At 36.6% G+C, this 21061-nt stretch overlaps 2 protein-coding genes across 2 annotated transcripts; both read left to right on the plus strand.

Annotated features, from left to right (window-relative positions):
• The first annotated feature begins 10888 nt into the window (after positions 1 to 10888).
• On the plus strand, positions 10889 to 15139 carry LOC146167487 (prostaglandin reductase 1-like). Its single transcript, XM_083385798.1, has 9 exons — positions 10889 to 10997; positions 11323 to 11368; positions 11452 to 11502; positions 11588 to 11758; positions 11856 to 11973; positions 13411 to 13563; positions 14246 to 14351; positions 14462 to 14580; positions 15023 to 15139. The coding sequence occupies exons 1-9, from the start codon at positions 10889 to 10891 to the stop codon at positions 15137 to 15139; spliced, it is 990 nt and encodes a 329-aa protein (XP_083241924.1).
• Positions 15140 to 19383: 4244 nt separating this feature from the next.
• Positions 19384 to 20919, plus strand: LOC146167488 (uncharacterized). Its single transcript, XM_083385807.1, has 3 exons — positions 19384 to 19656; positions 20088 to 20304; positions 20810 to 20919. The coding sequence occupies exons 1-3, from the start codon at positions 19384 to 19386 to the stop codon at positions 20917 to 20919; spliced, it is 600 nt and encodes a 199-aa protein (XP_083241933.1).
• The last annotated feature ends 142 nt before the right edge of the window (positions 20920 to 21061 follow it).

Consider the following 21061-nt stretch of genomic DNA (forward strand, 5'->3'; position numbering starts at 1 on the left):
GTGCAATCGTTAACTTCAGGAGAAAAACTAAACGAATACCGTAAAATATGTGTGATTGATTATGGTAGATCCATGTACGAGACTAGGCTATATTACAAGCACGTCTTTCGCCATCTGTAATACTAAACGGAGATCGTTTTTCCCGGGTGTTTTTTCGATTAGCGCGACATATAAAACCATTTCGAAAAAACGGTCTAACTTTAATAGTTAGTTAATTTAGTTTAGCGTTTGATAACCGTTTTAAGTTTGGGCGCACCTGGCGAGCGAAGCGAGCGCGATTATTTTTTTGGTATAACGGCGTTTCTTTTAAATTTCTTGCAAGTTTTTATTACATTGCCGAAAATGAAAAATTTTAAAAAACATATGTCAAATATTTTTGAATACGTTTTCGGTTTGTCCGCGACGCAATTGGCAGCTTTCCACGGCGCAACGGTAAAAAAGCGCTGATCTAGTTCAAAATACAGCATCAAAACGCTAACAAATAGGACCTAATAATCGTAATAAAGTATAAACGGAATATGTCCTAAATACGTCGGAATAAGACTTAACTTGCAAGAACCAAGCCTATACAAAATTTCACCTCACCCCGCCCGTAGGTACATCACAACCTCTTCTAATAATTTCAACTCTAAAAACAATTTTCTAACCCTAAACAGGGCCTAAAATCGATGCCGAAACAGCGGAGCCTTGACGGCGCCATTCCATCTAGGGTGCCCAAGCGTCGATACCAAAACAGCCGATGGCCCCTGATCGTCCGATACCTCTCCCTACAGTTTCGGACGTTATTTTGGCCATTAAACGCCCTGTTTCGATGAATTTAGGACTTTCCGGTGGGTATTTGTCCTATTCAGGCGATTTAGATCTTATTCTGTCGTGGGAATTAGGCCTACTGCGTATTTGGCTTTATTATGTCTTTGGTCTTCATACTATGGTATTATAGATTTTTGTGCTTAATGTATTTTTGCCTTGTAATTATTATTGTATGTTCCCATCTGATTCCTATAAAACTGTCTTAAATGGTACCAAGGTGTAATGACTGCTAGCGATGGATACAATCGTGTTTATACTTTTAATAGCTTACGTTACAACATGTTGGTCACCTCGGACAAACTTCCGACGTCAACCTGTTTTTAAAACGGCCATATGTCTGAAAAAATCCTTCTCTTTAGGTTTCAATACTGTTAGCACAGCTGTATTGAGGCATTGTTTTAACTACGTGTGACGAAACCAAACTAAACAATTATGGTTTGTTCAATGAGAACATATTATTGACTAGCGTCTACAAGTTGTTCACAATATTTGTCAAAAGTTAAAAAGCTTAGTATTGTGGTGGCAGTGGCCATTTTTACATGTTTAATTAATCGTTTTAAGTAATTAACGAATAACAAAAACATGCCCCCCTTTATTATTTCTTGTCTAATTATCAAAATTGTCATAACGCATCCTTACCAAAAACATCCTGTTGTATATTTATCAAAATTGTAATAATATATCTATTTATCAAAGAGCTTTATGTGTCTAAACTCGAAAATGTAATGTTGACAATTGCTACTGTGTGCGTTTTTAGTGAAAACTTCCGGTAAATTGCCAGTGCCTTGCGAAACAGTTCGGCCACTTGTTCACAGATGACAAATAGCAAAAATTGACACATATCCTTCCTCATATTGTACTAGAATGTTCGACCTTAAAATCGCCGCTTTGAGAATTGGCACATTAGCCGCATCTCAAAACAATGATTGAAATTGTGTTTACAATCAGAGAAGCCGCTTTTTTTATGGACAGATTCTAACTTCCTTGTAGGAGATAAGTTGAGAAAGAAAGGCGATAAGCCAACACCCGTGTGACGAAATTACTATTAGATAATGTAACAATTTGCCGTGTCATTGCTGCGTCATAATCTTTTTCTCGCACAAAAAATTTCTCTTCTAAGTTTTGTGTATAAAAAGGATTGCTTACAAAAATAAAATGTCCAGTAATCAGGATCAATTTACAAGTTGTTCGGCTGTTAAATCTGGTTCAGGTTACAGTCCACAAAGTTCAGTAGAAAACAAACAGTTAGACGAATGGGACGCTGTTAGCCCTTCGTCAGAAGATTCATCAGCGCATTCAGCAAAAAGGACTCTCAACCCATTTGTAGATTTGGGTAGTGATTGGCCATCAAGCTCGACATTTGGACGAGAGAAAAGACCAACGCCCATACCACGTGCTCAAGCTAAGTCTAGGGAAAGTTCACCAGAATACAGAAGAACCCAATCAGATTTAGATTATTATCCTGATAGTCTAGAATCTTATAGTCGACGCCAAAGAAGAAGAACCAGAGAAACTTCAAGACAAAGAACATTTTACAACCGACAAACTGATTCCAGGCAAATTCATCCATTCATTGATCTCTATGCACGAATCCGTGCACCAAGCATTCAACAAATACGACTGCAAAACAGATCGTTTGAAGCACGCGTTGTAAGAACAACTTTCGATTACTTCGAGACCGCAAGAGCAGAAGAATTTCGTCATATCAGTTCAATAGACAATTTGTGTATATCAACTCGCCACACTTTGAGGCTCAACAACTCTGAAGGAGACATTTTTGCAAGACAGACGTCTCACCTTCCGTCTATGCTCGGAGACAAGAACCACGTTGAAGAATATATCGCCTTGAGATTGTACTTAGGAGTCCCGTCCCATCTTATACGTGATCTCGTACTCACAGTATTAATGCACATTTCAACATACTAAACCATGCCTATGAAATATTTTCATCCTGGCAGCTGCACAGCTGACAATTGTCTGCGAGAGCCAGCCTATGTCTGTTTTAATTCTCATATACACGTCTTGAGTATACCAGTACCCAAAGTGTACTTCGGTTAAAAATGAGTAACTTTTACAATTGTAGAAGATATAAACACAATGATACTTGTGCAAAAACTGTTTGTTTACATTTCGTACTTTGTTCGTAATTTTAATTTTGCGCTGACTGTTGCAAAGCTAACTTTCCCACGGTTGTACCTTTTAAATGCATTTGATCCGCGCTAAGTACAGAAAAGTTTTACAAGTTGGAAAATTAAAACTAACACATTTGTGGGAGACATATAAACTGAGATGTTTGGTAAAACAACAGTTAGTTTAACTCTTTTCATTTGACAGTAATTTGACTGCGCGTTAAAGTTCGCAAAGCTGACTTTTCGCACAGGGTCGTGCCTTATAAATGCTTATGAAGCGCGCTTAGTACAGAAGCATTTTTCAAGTTGGAAAATTAAAAATTCCCCATTTCTAAAAGACAAATAAACTGAGATGTTTCATAAAACAACTGTTCGTTTAAGTCTTTTCGTTTGGCAGTAATTTGATTGCGCGTTAAAGGTCGCAAAGCTGACTTTTCGCACATAGTGCATTATAAATGCTTATGATGCGCGCTTAGTACAGAAGCATTTTTCAAGTTGGAAAATTAAAAATTACACTTTTGTAAAAGACATATAAACTGAGATGTTTCGTAAAACAACTGTTCGTTTAACTCTTTTCGTTTGGCAGTCATTTGATTGTGCGTTAAAGTTCGCAAAGCTGACTTTTCGCACAGGGTCGTGCCTTATAAATGCTTATGAAGCGCACTTAGTAAAGAAGCATTTTTCAAGTTGAAAAATTAAAAATTATACTTTTGTAAAAGACATATAAACTGAGATGTTTCATAAAACAACTGTTCGTTTAACTCTTTTCGTTTTGCAGTATTTTGAATGCGCTTTAAACGTCGTAAAGCTGACTTTTCGCACATAGTAGTGCATTATAAATGCTTATGATGCGCGATTAGTACAGAAGCATTTTTCAAGTTGGAAAATTAAAAATTACACATTTGTAAAAGACATATAAACTGAGATGTTTCGTAAAACAACTGTTCGTTTAACTCTTTTCGTTTGGCAGTAATTTGATTGCGCGTTAAAGGACGCAAAGCTGACTTTTCGCACATAGTGCATTATAAATGCTTATGATGCGCGCTTAGTACAGGAGAATTTTTCAAGTTGGAATATTAAAACTTACACATTTGTGGGAGACATATCAACTGAGATGTTTGGTAAAACAACTGTTCGTTTAACTCTTTTCGTTTGGCAGTAATTTGATTGCGTGTTAAAGTTCGCTAAGCTGACTTTTCGCACAGGATCGTGCATTATAAATGCTTATGATGCGCGCTTAGTACAGAATAATTTTTCAAGTTGGAAAATTAAAACTTACACATTTGTGAAAGACGTATAAACTGAGATGTTTGGTAAAACAACCGATCGTGTAACTCTTTTCGTTTAGCAGTAATTGGACTGTGCGTTAAAGGGCGCAAAGCTGACTTTTCACACAACCGTTGCATTAAAATACCGATTCGTACAGAAGTGTTTCTGAATTTAATCTTGTAATAAAAAGTGCTTATGTTCGGTTTAACTAGACGTATGAATTTTCTCCCATAAATGGGTAAGATTTAGATTTCCAGCTTAAAAGCACTGCGGTATAAGAGCGCATTATACGCATTCCTAAGTCACTTTATACTGCAGTGCTTTTAAGCTGGAAATCTAGAACTTACACATTTATTGGAGAAAATTCATACGTCTAGTTAAACAGAAGATAAACACCTTTTATTACGAGGTTAAATGTTTGACGAAAAAGTCAACTTTGCGACCTTTAACGCTTAGTTAAATTACTGACAAATGAAAAGAGTGAAACGAACTGTTTTTTTGCCAAACATCTCAGTTTATATGTCTGTCACAAATGTGTAATTTTTAATTTTCCAACTTGAAAAATGCTTCTGTACTAAGCGCGCTTCATAAGCATTTATAAGGCACAACCCTGTGCGAAAAGTCAGCTTTGCGTCCTTTAACGCGCAATCAAATTACTGCCAAACGAAAAGAGTTAAACGAACTGTTGTTTTACCAAACATCTCAGTTTATATGTCTCCCACAAATGTGTTAGTTTAAATTTTCCAATTTGAAAAATTCTTCTGTACTTAACGCGAATCAAATGCATTTAAAAGGTACAACCGTGGGAAAGTCAGCTTTGCAACAGTCAGCGCAAAATTAAAATTACGGATAAGTACGAAATGTAAACAAACAGTTTTTGCACAAGTATCATTGTGTTTATATCTTCTACAAATGTAAAAGTTACTCATTTTTAACCGAAGTACACTTTGGGTACTGGTATACTTAAAACGTGTATATGAGAATTAAAACAGACAGGCTCTCGCAGACAATTGTCGGCTGTGCAGCTGCCAGGATAAAAATCGTTAATAGGCATGGTTCAGTATGTTGAAATGTGCATTAATACTAAGCTTTTCACCTTTTGACAAATATTGTGAACAACAATATTTTTAGACGCAAGTCAATAATATGTTCTCATTGAACATAATTGTTTAGTTTTGTTTCGTCACACGTAGTTAAAACAATGCCTCAATACAGCTGTGCTAACAGTATTAAAACCTTAACTTAAGAGATGGATTTTTTCAGAAATATGGCCATTTCAAAACCAGGTTGACGTCGGAAGTTTGTCCGAGGTAACCAACATGTTGTAACGTAAGCTATTAAGAGTATAAACACGATTGTATCCATCGCTAACAGTCATTACACCTTGGCACCATTTAAGACAGTTTTATAGGAATCAGATGGGAACATACAATAATAACTACAAAGCAAAACCAACGACATAATAAAGCCAAATACGCAGTAGGCCTAATACTCACGACAGAATAAGATCTAAATCGCCTGAATAAGACACATACCCGCCGGAAAGTCCTAAATTCATGGCCAAAATAACGTCTGAAATTGTAAGGAGAGTGCATGGGACGATCAGGGGCCATCGGCTGTTTTGGTGTCGAAGCTCGGGCACCCTAAATGGAACGGCGCCGTTAAGGCTCCGCTGTTGCGGCATCGATTTTAGGCCCTGTTTAGGGTTAGAAAATTATTTTTAGAGTTGAAATTATTAGAAGGGTTTGTGATGTACTTCAGGGCGGGGTTAGGTGAAATTTTGTATAGGCTTGGTTCTTTCTTGCAAGTTAAGTCTTATTCCGACGTATTTAGGACATATTCCGTTTATACGTTATTATTACGAGTATTAGGTCCTAGTCCGATTTTTGTTTTATTCCGAAATATATATTTCGATCTTGTGGCTGGACCATTGGAGTCCTACAAGATACAACGAAGTCATAGGGGCAAATATAGGTCGAATCAATAAATATCACGATAAACCACTACAAAAATGTGTGCTCAATTCACGTGTTGATTTACTGCGTTGTGCGGTGGATATATTGCTTGACTTTTAATCGACAATCACAGAACAAGGAACGACCCAACACGGACATAATTTGAATGTAGTAATTAATAAAATTGTTGATAATACACTGTTCGGCCTCGTTTTTTAATACTAAGGACGAAACGCAAAATGCGTAAAAATCAGCTAACAAAAATACTGTTATTTGTGAGTGGACTTAGATTTTGTAGTCAACCAACACTGGAACACATAACCGTTGTTTTTTTATTTTATTAAACTCACTTTAAAGCACTGATAGATTTAAAGCACTGATAGCTAAAAACAAGGCACAAAAACATATTCAGAGTGTACTAAAGCAGGAAACTATTTATATCTTTTTCCAAAATTGCACAATGTGGTGCGTAATATATGTAGCATACGTAGTCCATAAAATCGTTCAATAAACTGTCGCATTTCGGGTATTTTAAACGGCCTGTTAGGAACTATAACTCAATCAATGGGCCATTTTGGATACCGTGTGCAGTTTTAAGCGGCAAACACGAACGATTGTGTGAAATGATGCGGGGTAAATATACAGTAACCACCGGTCTAGAATAATTACACGTATTTAATTGTTTGTCCTCTTCTTCATCACTGTATGATTTTTTGCACATAGGCGCCACGAGTTCATTGCTAGTTTTTTCTCCTTGTTAGATGATTGGACTCCCTTGTCGACACTAGACAATACTAAAAATGTTAGATATACATATATTTCCCCTGAACTATACTTGTATGTTTTTATTAAATAGGCCTTGTATATTGGTTACATATTTTAATAACTGTGGACTAAATTAGCCAAGTCGTTATAAACGATTATTGAAAAACATTTTGTAGTTTGGTACCTGGAAACCATCGGCCACGGGTTGGGAAGTGCTGGTAAACATTAAAGTTTTGGAATGTACAACACACAAAATGGAAATTACCTTTTCTCTAACTTCCGTGCACAAAGGTTTGTTAGTGTGGATGGAAACTGAAGCTGTTTCTTTGTCAAATGGGTGTAGACTTAATGCAGAGAGCTTTTTCAATGATTTAAAGGTTAATTAACACTTTCAGAGACATCTTTTTACTTGCACTTTCACCTTACAAAGTCCTTAATTTTGGGGGTTGACTGAAATATACATCTAGGAATTATATAAAATGCTATTTCGGGAAATAAAAACATTTTTAATAATGAAAAACAAAAATATAAATTAATTTGACCAGGCATGATAATATTTAATTAAATTCTGTAATATTAAACTTAAAGCAGCTTATAGATAATAAACAACTCAAGTTCAAAATTTATTTAAAATCATGACTTGTACATGACCTTAATGGAAAAAGTTAAGAATGCAAAAATGTTAAAAAGTTAGTTCAATTAAGGTAGTGAAACATGAAATTTAAATTTAACGGGCACTATTCCGCTACAACTTCGCAACCTTATGCAGCAGCTATTTTTTATCAACTTGAGATCACAACAACACTTTTACAACTAATGATATTCATGAGTTTTTATTAGTTTGGTTGTATGCCTTCAGACCACCGTGGGGGCCACTGTGAAAAGTAAGGCAAGTGCACACAGAAAAAAATCTGAACTGCACCTTATTTATATGTTTGCAGTGCAATGTATGCAATACAGATGGCATGAGAAAATCATAACGTAGAAGTCTGAAAATTTGAAAGCAGACCAGAGATGCACTTTTCTCGTGCTGGTCAAAAGTCCTACCTCAACGCACATTATTTTGGTTTTGGTTAAAAATAAATATAATAATACTTGACCCACCCACACCCAAACACTAACTCTCGCCGCCCCTAACCCTAATAATGTGCGTTGATTTAATAATGTGGTAGGATTCTAGACCAGCGCCCTTTTTTAACTTTGTTGCACCTAGTCACCCGATTTTTTTCGGCAGTGCACCCGTATGTTCTGTTATACTTTCCAGGCTGGGGTAAGGGTGGTAAGTATTATTATTAATGATATTGCTTAACCTATACCCAAACCGAAACGCTAACCCGCACCCTAACCCAAATAATGTTCGCTAAGGTAGGCTTCAGCAACAATAAAAGCTTTTAACCTGCTATTTACTGGGTAAAATTATAAACATCGCATTAACAGTTATAGACATTTCTGCATTTCTAATATCCAAAACTGTACAAGATAAAAAATCTGTAGTCTGCATCGCTTGGCAACGTTTCGTTATGCATGATTAGTCTGCGCATTCGCCGTTCGCCTGTATCCTGTTCTAAAACACTACGCTTAAAGTGTCTAATTTCTAACACATAATAACACAGACGCTTCAAAGCCCGGAATTATCCTAATACGAACGCTATAAGCGTTGAAAACAAATCGAGTCGGGTGAATCGTTTTGTGTGCTTTTTGCTTTTTACTGCGACATAATAAAGTGATTTCAGTTTAATGTTGTTCAGCAAAGTAGATTACTAGTAAGTTGGTACTAATATATACGGCTCAAAAGCTTGCACTTTAAAAAAGAAAAAGAAAAAAAGGTTATACTCTCTTTTGCATTGATAACTATGTTTGAGCAGGTTTTCTTTGGATTAGGTTTAAATTCGGGTAAAAGGGTCCACGTGATGAAAAAGGTTGAGAACCACTTCTCTAGATGATCAAAAAGTTTTGTTAACTCCATGGTAGATTTACTATTTACTATTTACGTTCCAATAATTAGAAAACACTGCGTTGCATTTTGAAACTATAACTAGGGTTGCCAACCGTCCTTTATTACAAAGGACAGTCCTTTATTTTCCTTTTTTGTCCTTGTCCTTTTAGACATTTATAAAGGACGCCAAATGTCCTTTATTTTGATCTTTTGTACTAGATTTCACTCAAAAACGTTATTATTTAGAATATCTATTAAAAATCAAGAGCATGTATCATGTATGTGAAAATGCCTTACTAGCTACCGAAGCAAATGAAATCGTTACTAAAGCATAAAGATCCGATTCAGTTGACAGGTAGCAGCTGTGGTGTGTGGTTTGTCGCGTTGTGCGGCAGTGCCATTGGAATCTAATTTCGAGGTTTTGTTTAGAGCGTTTCTTTATCGCTGCCAAACAGTATAGTCAAATTTGAGTTGCGCTTAAGACAATAAGACTTCTTCCCGTCCTTTATTATGTTACTGAGAGTAAACAGCTACAAGATAATGCCATCATAAAAGACTAGAAGTGCTTAGTTAAGCCTTTAAAAGTACCGTATGGTCCCGTTTGGGCAAAATTTTGATTCTAAATAAAGAAGGGAATTCAAGGGATGTGCATTGTTCAAGCTTACGATAGCATCCAGCCTCATCTGCATGGGCATCGAAATGAATTCTGTCGCTAAGGCTACTTCTGCACTATGCAGCTAAACGCTGCCGCTGCCTGAGTTTTGGTCATACGCACTAGCCGCTGCAGTGACAAACTTAGGCAGTGACAACGAAAAACAGTGGCAGCGTTTTGCTGCCTAATGCGGACGTAGCCTAAAGGGTTAAGAAGTCTTCATTTAGCGCAGCACTCACATCAAAGTTTATGTATTATAATGATTATTTTAACTGCTTTACCAGGTTTTTATGTTTCAAATAAGCATGCAATGATATTGCTACTCTTTACTATTTGATATAGTTAATAGTATCGTATCATTTTTTTTGAGAATACTAGTAGGTTAAGGAAGGAGGCTCATTAGCAACTCATATTTTGTAATTAATTGATTATGATATAGGTAGTATGCATCATGGAGCCCTCAATGAAAAAAAAGAAACGTACTGTGTTCATTTAACAAGGATTGGAAAAAGGAATACGCAACCATAATGGTTATGTTTAAATATTTTGTTAAAAAGGATATATATTATATATAAAACATATGCATATTATTTTTTGTCCTTTATTTTCAATTGACAAAATTGGCAACCCTATCTATAACAGAAAGTAACAGCTATGTCAGTTTGTGTAACATAGGATTGCCACCGATAACAACAAAGCAGGCTACTGCTGGGTAGCGACTCTGTATAATGTAATATTTAGACGTGCAATAACCAAAGTACCAATCTTTATGATCAATGCTAAATAGGGAATCTAATCGTGCCCAGTACGACTATTGTGTACATAAACCGAAAATGCAAATGTTTTCTTGCCAACGCACATTTAACATGAAACGTGATGTTTGTACTTCTAAAGATTTGTGCAATTAAGTTGCGAGCCATTTACAAAATATTCATGGCTGCGCAACAAACTCTGTGTTTGTGACGAAGCAAAATAGCACATAGTGCGTTTATCTTGTTAAACATAAATCAGATAAGTTATTGCAATACGTTTTATTTTCGCGCAAAGCGCACAAAAGTTGTTTTATCTGGATAAAATAAGCAGAATTCCCTGTTTTAAGGGACGGGTTTACAATGTTAGCCCTTGATAAAATAGGAAATGTCAGATAAAAAATGGAAATGAGATAACTTTAATCGTTTATGTAGATTACTAGTCAGCAAACAACTGTGAATTAAACTATAGGCCTTTATATCGAGACGCGCAAAGTGCGAAAAACAATTTCGTTCTTAAATTGAAAAAATATATTAGAAAGTGACGTGTTAAAGTCATTGCCACAGAGTAACTAAAAACGCCCATATAACCACCGCAATATTCAGTATACTTGATCAACAAAATGGTAAAGTCAAAAGTTTATTACAAAGCCAAGGAGTTCGAAGGAATGCCAAAGTTGTGCGACTTCAAGATTGTAGAAGAAGAAATAAGCGAAGATTTGGAAAAAGGAGGTTAATCGACATTTTTTCACCAAATATCTTTTAATAGAAGGAAATTGTTAAAGTAAAGACATTTTGTAAAAAAACATTGTTGGAACTTAAATTGGAAAAACTTACATCACTTTCCTCAAACAATTGTCTGATTACCTATATAACATCGCGCAACCCTGCGAATAAATTGTTTAAGTTTATAATGTGTGTAGCTAAGCGTTATTAATACACTGTTTTGAATAGTCGATAAAACCATTAACCGGAATATGGAGTAAAATCTGATAGTTGATTGTTTGTCAGTTTTTTGTAGCAGAATTTAACTTAAATCCTTTGTTTTCTGTTTTAGAAATTTTAACTAAAGCGATCGTGATAAGCCCAGATCCATTTATAAGGTAATTCTGAAAATTGTCGTTTATACAAATTAGTTATGTTGAAAGAATATGTTTGTTTTTAATAAATTAATAACATTTTGCAGATACTTTAAGGTGGCAATTGATGAACCCGTGATAGGATATCAAACAGCTAAGTAAGGAAAAAAATAACTTGTTTTTTAAACATAATTTTTCTAAAAAATTATTGTCTGAAATTCTAAGCTAACTTTTTCAATTTAGGGTTATAAAAAGCAACAACGAGAAATACCCTGTAGGTTGTCATGTCATGCAAACATCAGGCTGGCGAACCTTCAGTAAAACAAAAGGCGACACAATTTGGTACAACGTTGACACTGTACTAAGACCTGATCAACCGAGAAGCTACAGCGTGGGAGCACTTGGAATGCCTGGGTATGTCCCATATCATGAATGTCTTTTCTAAAACCGTATTTTGTTACTTATACGGATATATAGTTACAATATGTGTGTTAAATGTGTCTTGCCTAAGGTTGTCTGCCTACTTTGGGTTCATTGCCCTCTGTGAACCAAAGGCTGGAGAAACGGTGATGGTGAATGGCTGCGCTGGAGCGGTGGGCAGCTTGGTTGGACAAATCGCAAAGTTGAAGGTATTTATTGAAATCTACAGTCAAGCAATGTTTGTCTTCTCGTAAAATCATGTAAAACGATGTTTTTTGTCGTTATGAACGCCAAAATATTTTTTACAGAATTGCATATCTTGGGTAATAATAAACGAAAAGTAAGATATTTTGGTATATTCTTAAAAACATAAATAATTTTTTTAGGGGTAAAAATACCTATTTGTCGCATTACAAATACCCATTGAGTTAGAATTACTTTGTGATTAGGACTTCATCATAAAAAATAGGTTGTAATAGAAATGAACATCCATACCAGGGGAGGAAAATTATTTTGACCGCGGCCGCAAAGAAACATAAAATGTTGTGGCGTGCCTGGTCAAACATAAGATCTCATATACACTCAAAATAACGCCACACTGTGAGGCTATAAAACAAATCAAAAACCTGGTATAGCATTGGGAGTTTTGTGCCACAGAATCGAATTTTAAGAAAAAAAAGTCACATGATGCGCGAAAAATTTGCGGCTATTTGGTCTAAAGTGCAAATTTTCATTTAAATTTAGATAAGGCGTGACTTATTAAGCACAGATAAAATAGATACACATTGCTCGATATTTTGGCATTATAAAGTTGTGTGACCGTTAATTTCAGGGCTGAGGAGTCGGTTAAAAATAACCCAAATCCGACTCCCGAGTCCGACTCCGGCCAAAAAAATAAATCCGAGTCCCGAGTCCGACTCCGGTCAAACGTGTGATTTTGTCGAGTCCAGAGTCCGGCCCTTACTCTACAGCCTGTGTTCCGTCAAATTACGTAACTAAAATAACGTGGATATTCAGCAATTCACTTATAGGGTTATCAAATAACTTATCCACTCACAATACATGGTTGGAAAATATTCCACCATATGCTATTACACCTTTACAATTTCCAGTTGGCGGCCATGTCAGTTTAAAAGTGTGATACTGCGGATGCGCATGTCGGACTCGGGACTCGGGTAGTTTTGCGTGGTCTTACTCGAGTCCCGAGTCCGACTTGAGCAAAACAAAGAGGGTTAAAATGAACGCAAATTGGGATGTTTCGGAGATGCGAAAACCGCTATATATTACCTTTGTCAAAACTAATATATAGCGCTTTTCCAATCTCAAAGACATTATTTTATTATATAGTTTATTTTTATCAATATTATAAAACGGTATAAAAGCGTAATAATGCTTACAAATATTAGGCTACTTTTCACAAAATTTTGTTTAAAAGAGTGACACAGTACTGACTGAATCCGTCCATAGAAAGTGTTGTATATATACAGTATATGCTACAACCAAGCATAGAATGTGGAGCTTGCTTTTACTTAAGTATTTTACGAACAATAAGCCGCGTATGGGCCTTATTTTTCTTCGGTCTGCCCTATACAGTTACACTTTTTTTGACAAGAATTATCATTTGAACTTGGCGAATGTAATCACAGGGTTGCACTGTGATCGGCTGTTGCGGTACGGACGCCAAATGCGACTGGGCAAAGTCAATCGGATTCGACGGCGTTTTCAACTACAAAACCTCCAACTGTAAAGAAGAAATCGCCAAACTCGCCCCAAAAGGAATCGACTGTTTTTTCGACAACGTAAGTGTCATGTTTTAAATAACTGAGCAAAAATAGTGATATCCTTTTTGTCAAAGGATTTTCGAAAAATAGAAGAGCAGGTAAGGACTGATTCAATACATATAATGAACAGGTCGCTGTCATTCTGTGCCATCAGTCCATATTTTGAAAAAAGAAACTTGTAAAATGGCTTGACTTTACGTACCGTATGTCTGTTGGACAAACGAGTTGAATGCGACTTAAGTCAGTGTGTAAAATTGTTTTTGTAAGTTGAGATATTTGCTCATATACAGAAGATTTAAACCATTTTATCTCAATGACTTGACTTGAAATTGACTCGCTCTAGCAATGGTTTTACTTGACGTAGGCAATTGTCAACTTGGAGGGGACTTTACTGTTTAACTTCCATTGTATTCAGCGCGATTTTTTCTGTTTATTGCGCCACATCTTTATCTAAACTAAACGCTTTGCAAATTTAAGCTAAATAAACGCAAATAAAACTCCTGTCTGCTGGAGGAATCTCCTGTCTACTGGAGGCTTACACGGTAGCGGTAATTTTAATCATATTAATTTCAAGTATTGCATTTCCAAGTTTTTGTATTTAAGTTAACTTTGACTCACTACATTAAGTAATTTGTTAAAATGGCTGATATTCCAATGCGTTAAGTGTAAAGTGCCCTAATTACAACAGTGTCATACACAGGTTGGAGGGCAAATGGCGAGCGACATCATTAGCCAACTGAACAAACATGGGCGCATCGCGGCGTGTGGCTCAATCAGCTCTTACAATGCTTCGAATCCTCCAAAAGGTTTGCACATTTCTGCAGAAGTTAAGTTATCTTTAAATTGCTTTTTTTAGCTTATTATTATGTGACTTTTATTTGTATTAAAACGTAACAGTTGGCCAATATTTATTTAGCGGACATTCTTCAGCCATACTTTTCCGGTCGTCAGTTAAAGATGCAGGGTTTAAACGTTTTTGCATACAAGGAAATGTATCCTGAAGCCTTGAAAGATCTTGCTCAGTGGATAAACATGGTTAGAGAAGTTATAGTCTCTCATATGAGCATAGGTCCCTTTTCAAGTGTTTGTAGTTTTTAAATGGTGTAAGTTGCAAGAATAAAACAAATTAAACATAACAAATTACCAATAGGGTAAATAAATATGCCTTTAAAAAGCGTAATTGTTGTAATTTCTTTCAGTTTTGTTTTTAACTTAATTCACAAGCTTTCATTTTTTACTAAAAATATCCATTTAATGTAAAAGTTGAATTGTCGTTATATTCCTATACTGTGTTTCTTGGTTGTTTACCTGTCTTCAAAATAGATAGTCTGTATGTTCCTTAGCTATTTACATGCATGGGATAAAGCTAGTTTGACAGGTTGTACATAATACTTAATTTAGACTGACTATACAATACATCAACGTTTAATTGTGCGGCAAGTGTTTTTATAATGATAAATCGAATCTTTTATGGCAGGGTAAAATCAAAGTTCAAGAAACCGTAGCCGAAGGTTTCGAGAATGTTCCAAAGGCCTTTATTGACATGATAAGTGGGAAAAACATAGGAAAGGCGGTTGTCCGTTTATGCGAATGAGCAGAGAACTTATAAAAAATAAAGAATTGCTTGCACGTAGTTTACAAACTCAATAAATATCTTGCTTACACTCCATTTACTTCTGACCTTCTGCAACGAATTTAAGTTTTATTATTAATCATAATAACAGGAAGGACCTCCTGTTATTATTGTTTTTGCGTCAGTCGCATATGCCTTTGCTATCATGTGCCTGTACCCTGTGAATATGTTAGACTTCGCCATTCTTATAGCCTTTTACTTGCGCTTGTGCTTCTATACTTCGTGTATATTAATTGCTTTCATTTCTAATTCAATACACTTCGTCTTTATATAGTGCCACCTGTGCGCGACAAGCCGCGACATTGCTCTGTCTATCCCTTGCTGTGCACATGTAAGCAGCTGCAAGTCGAATAGTAGACAGGGGTCGGCAACATAAGGCCCACGGGCCGGATCGGTTCCGCCATTGTAAATTATCTGTCCAACTACCTCTTTTGCTGATTGGGGAGATCGATTCCAATATTTTTTTTCTGTTTTAACTTCACGTGAATGAAAAAAATCTGCGCCGTATACATAACCTGAAACAAATTTTTGCAAACCTATGTATCTGACGGCATTTATTGTGCAGTGCACTAGTTCTTCCGTCTTTTAAATTTAAGCATAATTCTTAGAGTTTAAAGGTCCTATTCAAATGAGGCTACACCATAAACTAGAATACTAGATTAACGATTAATTTTATCGCGCTTTCCATAAGTGGTTTAATACACCAATTCATTGTGATTGTTATGAATGACGCTGTTCTGACTCGAACTTTAAACCAAACAAAAAAAACGCTGTTTTTTGTTTTCTTTAAATGTAGGCTAATTGAGACCCATTTTGAAATGTAAAACATCCTAGGTCCGCCCTTGATTAACAGTTATTACAACAAAATGCTTGCAAATACACGTTTTAACAAAAGTATTAGGTCTACTTTAAAATTTATTACGGCCCATCAAGATCTTTTTGAGTTTCGGCCAGACCCGCGACTGTGAAAAGGTTGCCGGCCCCTGATATGCAAAATAAGAGATTTTGCAAAATAAGAGATATTTATTTTGCAAAATCAAATCCAAGTCAGGCCGCAGTGAACAGTGTTTAAATAAAATGTCTAAATGTCTAAAACTTCGGCGTTTTTACATTAACCGGTTTAACATTATGTCGGCGATATAAAGTCATTTACCGAAATAGTTATAGGCTACCATTGCAATAACGCGGTAAGTGTTAATATGCAAAAAGTTTGTGTTGCCTACATGACGCCTTGTAAACCAAAGAACAGTACTCCCAGGACGCTATTTTTTAATATTTCTAAAGTTTATCCAGACATTGAACATAATATAACTTCCATTTTAAAATGCTAAAATCATAAGCGGTTCAAAACAATTTGCCTTACCATAGTTACGAGTACTGTCGGTAAGACAAACACCAAAAATTATTTTGTCGGTTTGACGAACTTCCTTTCACGAGATTCTATTTCGTATATTGGATCTGAAAAATGATGCGTTTCAAATGCTGTATTTATGCAAGGGCCCTCAATTTTTTTAGCTGGGTATACCTTATCGATTAATCCAACGGCGTAGCCAATGACAGTAACTACTTGTATGGCGAACTTTTAAAACAGTGAATTGAAAAGCGAAATCCTGTATTTTTAGGGTTGGGAGACATAAGGGATATTTACAAGAAAAGTATAAACGTTTGTCAAAAATATTTTTTCATTCCGTTGGCTCGTGCAGAATTTTTCGAAACAGTGGAACTGAAATGCACTACCTTAACTGACATTGCTTAGTAAGTGGCGTCGCAAAGCAATGTCAAAGCTTGTTTGTTACGAAACAGACAGTAAAATGACTCCTAAGGGAGAAATAGGAACAAACACAAAGCTGGTTGCGATGTAAAAAAATAACAGTTCAGTATAGGCCAACGCAGTGGTTCTCAAAGGGAGCCACTTGGCTCACTTTGGGGGGAATTTTAAATTTGGGGAAGGAAATTTGTTCCGGGGAGGAATTGGGGAGGAAAATTGTATGAAATTTGCCCAATTTTTTATTTGAAATTTAAGCATATAGCTAACTGCACAATGTTTAAATGGGAACGTTACTTGGACTACTTAGAGTAGCCTATCTATGTGAAAACAATTATGCTGCTTTAACTGTGTTAACTTACGTCATAATGGACTCTGCTTGGCTTACAATATCAATTGTTTCGTCACAGTGAGTAAAGTTCACTAGCACCAGCACGCCGCAATTAGTAAGCTTTAACTATTAACTGATACCGACGAAACAGTTCCAGATTCAAACGTATTTAACAATACGTCGTAAAAAAGCTGCGTTTCGCCGCGACCATATTATCTAGAATGGGTCAATTATAGCTCAGCCATTCTCGAAACCTATCTTTTGTTTTATTTTCTGTGGAGGACGGAGCTTTCATAAGCGTTAAAATTTTAGTTTGACTGTTGTAAAATTTAAGTTGTTTTGGAAATAAGTAAAACTTCTTTGAAGAAAGCCGTAGTAGACCTGGATTTATTGGGTAACCAAATAAGAAACATCAGATCCCAAAGCCACATTTTTTACAACTACTGGACCAACAGTGAAAGAACACAAACCGCACCAACAGTGAAGTACTATTCATGTTTTAAACCAAGGGTCTCAAACTCAAATTGCTCTGAGGGCCAAATGAGGACGTGTAAAATGCCCAAGGGCCGCAATTTACAATAAATAAGAACACAATAAAATATAAACACGTGTAGGCTGATTTTAGGCTATAGTTATTTGTTCTGGCTACTTTACTGGCAGCGTTTATCAAGGACAAGGATCTCGATATTGGGCTTCAAATTGTCAGCAGAAACAAATCTTAGAGTTGGCAAAGAAAATTCTTTGTTTGCAAAATGCTGGTTTAACTTTCAATTTTTTTACTTTGTCCTGGTAAGCATATTATTTATCGCGGTGCATTGTTTCGAAGTGCAAACCCTTGTTATACTTCTTCATAACAGCGATCTTCTGCCGGCAAATAAGGCAATAACTAGTACCTCTTACCGCGCTGACAAAATATAACTCCTCCCACTTATCTTGAAAAACTTTTCCTTCGTCTGTGATTTTTCTCATTTTTGAAGCAAAAGACAAGTGTAATTTAGCTTTTTAAGCTATAGAAATTTATTTCAATACTAGGCTAGAACAATCAAAGCCTACAACTCGACAATGAACAACTGTACGGAGTTGAATAGGCAATGTGACGTAATAGTAGATCTTTTACCGCATAAATGGTAGCGTTTGAAAGTAATATGACAGTGAAGTTTGGTGAGTATAGTTTCAGTTTTTTGAAGCAATTTTAGAGTGAATTTTAACTTTTAAATCTGATAAAAAAAGATATGTGGCACTTAAATATTGTTAAATACTTGGAAATCCAAAATTTTTACACGGGCCGCACAAAATGTTCTCGCGGGCCGCATGCGGCCCGCGGGCCGCGTGTTTGAGACCCTTGTTTTAAACCTTATCTAGCAGGGCTGCGAAGTCGAAGTCGGACTCGGCACTCAACCGAATCGGTTTGTTTTGCTGGAGTCTTACTCAGGACTGGAGTAAGACCACGTAAGATTGCCCGAGTCCGACATGCTCGGTCCAAAATTCCCAAACTGATAGTGCTACTTTGGAGCATAATGGTTGGAGGTTGTAGTAAGACGTAATAAGAATATCAAAGCCCATACAGAAGTAGGTATCATTTTGGACATTTCGAATAACTCTTTATTCATTTTCAACATAGAGAGAAGTCACTGATGGAAGTGTATATATAGTGCAAAGGCAGACATCAGAAAGAAGGAAACGTGGATAGACACATAATCTAAACCGGATGTGCGGCGATTTCTTTATCGTTTACACAAGAATGATAAACTGGAAGATGATGTGTACGCCAGAATTAGACCAACCGCTGCCCGTACCCCTACATTGTATGGCGTTCCTAAAGTGCATAAGGTCAACGCACCACTTCGACCAATTCTAGACTCGCGTGGATGTTTCTGCTATGACTGTGCCGAATGGCTGTGTGAAGTTCTACAACCACTGCGCGCACATCCCACCAATATAAAAGATACCTTTGATTTTGTGAACCGTCTCAACAACATATACAAGGAAGGTGTTAAGCTGTTTCATGGACTCAAGAAATCTGAGTTCAAGAAAATGTTAAATTGGACCTGCAATGACATCACTTTTCAATTTAGGCAAAAATTTTACACACAGATCGACGGCGTCGCAATGGGTTCCCCGATCGCCCCTCTGCTTGCTGATGTTTTCATGAACTGGTTAATTGATCAAACCGTGGAAAACCCAGCACAACCCCATCTTTTATGCCGCTATGTAGATGACATTTTTGCCGTATTCTACAACAGTGATAAAATTGAGGCTTTTCTCTGCACTCTAAATGGCATCCATCCAAATATCCAGTTTACCTGTGAGTGGGAAAAGGAAAATAATCTGCCCTTTCTGGATGTACTGGTTAAGAAAATGCCTAATGGACACAACACTCACGTATATCGCAAGCCTACCCATACAGGCCTCCTAACAAGATGGTCAAGTTTTGTGCCATTTAAATACAAGCGCAACGTGATAAATAGCCTATTACACCGGGCTTACAGAATTTGTAACACTTACATGGGGATGCACCACGAATTTCGCAATATTTCAAAAATGTTGATGATGAATGGTTACCCCAAGCAGTTTATTGATACTGCCATTTACAGGTTTCTTGACAAAAACACAAGGACGTGCAAAACAAAATGGTAGAGCATGAAGAAAACAAAACGTTGTATACCATCACAATGAAGCTCCCGTTTATTGGTAAAACATCAATGAACATATGCAAAGAACTTACTACCTTCGTAGCGCGCAACACCGAAAATAAAGTCAAATTTATTTTCAGCCACGAAACCACACCTATCAGTTCGTTTTTTATACACAAGGACCACCAGCATGTGTTACGTCGTTCAGGAGTTATATACAAAGTGCAATGTTCGTGCGGATCTACTTATATTGGACAAACCAAGCGTAACCTACAAGTGCGTATGGACAACCACGACCCTTCATCACGGTCCACGCAGGACACAGACGTGGCAAGGCATTTGCATCAAAATCCTGGTCACAAAATCGATTTTAAAAACCCCAAGATTCTTGCGACAAGTCGGTGTTGGCGTCGTCTTTTGATTAAGGAAACCGTTGAAATAACACGGCACAACCCGGAAATTAACGCAGACCAAGCTTCTATACCACTCTATCTTTTCAACATCTGATCACGTGGATGGCCTTATCTGCTATCGGCGACCTACCTTCTAATCGCCGCACATCCGGTTTAGATTATGTGTCTATCCACGTTTCCTTCTTTCTGATAGTCCTACAATCTGTAAATTGTAAAGGTGGAATAAAATAAATGGTTAAATATTTTTTAACCATGAATTGTGCGTGGATGAATTTTATGACAACCCTATGGGTGAATTGCTGTATTATCCACCTTAACGAAGTTATGCAAATGGGTAAAGTACAGGACAAAATCGCACATTTGGCCGGATTCGGACTGGGGTTGTTTTTAACCGACACCACAGCCATGGGATCTAGGCAACGTACGTACTGTAACCACAGGGCTGCATTTTGATCTGCTATTGTGCAACTAACGCGAAATACGATTAAGCAAAGTTGACCGGTTTCGACGCGGTTTTCAGCTACAAGACCGCCACCTCGTGGAAGGATGAAATCGCCAAACTCGCTCGAAAGGAATTAACTGATTTTTCGACAACGTAAGCGTACATGGCGGTATACCGCACATTTCTGACGATTAGGGCAAAAAAATATTAAAACAGTCACCTACGCTTGGTACAACTTGAAAGCATTACCAAAACCCGACTTAGACAACTAATTCTAGTTTTTTAATTCAATGAATTGG

Source organism: Ascidiella aspersa, chromosome 1, assembly GCF_963924565.1.
Source record: "Ascidiella aspersa chromosome 1, kaAscAspe10.2, whole genome shotgun sequence".
Classification (NCBI taxonomy): domain Eukaryota; kingdom Metazoa; phylum Chordata; class Ascidiacea; order Phlebobranchia; family Ascidiidae; genus Ascidiella; species Ascidiella aspersa.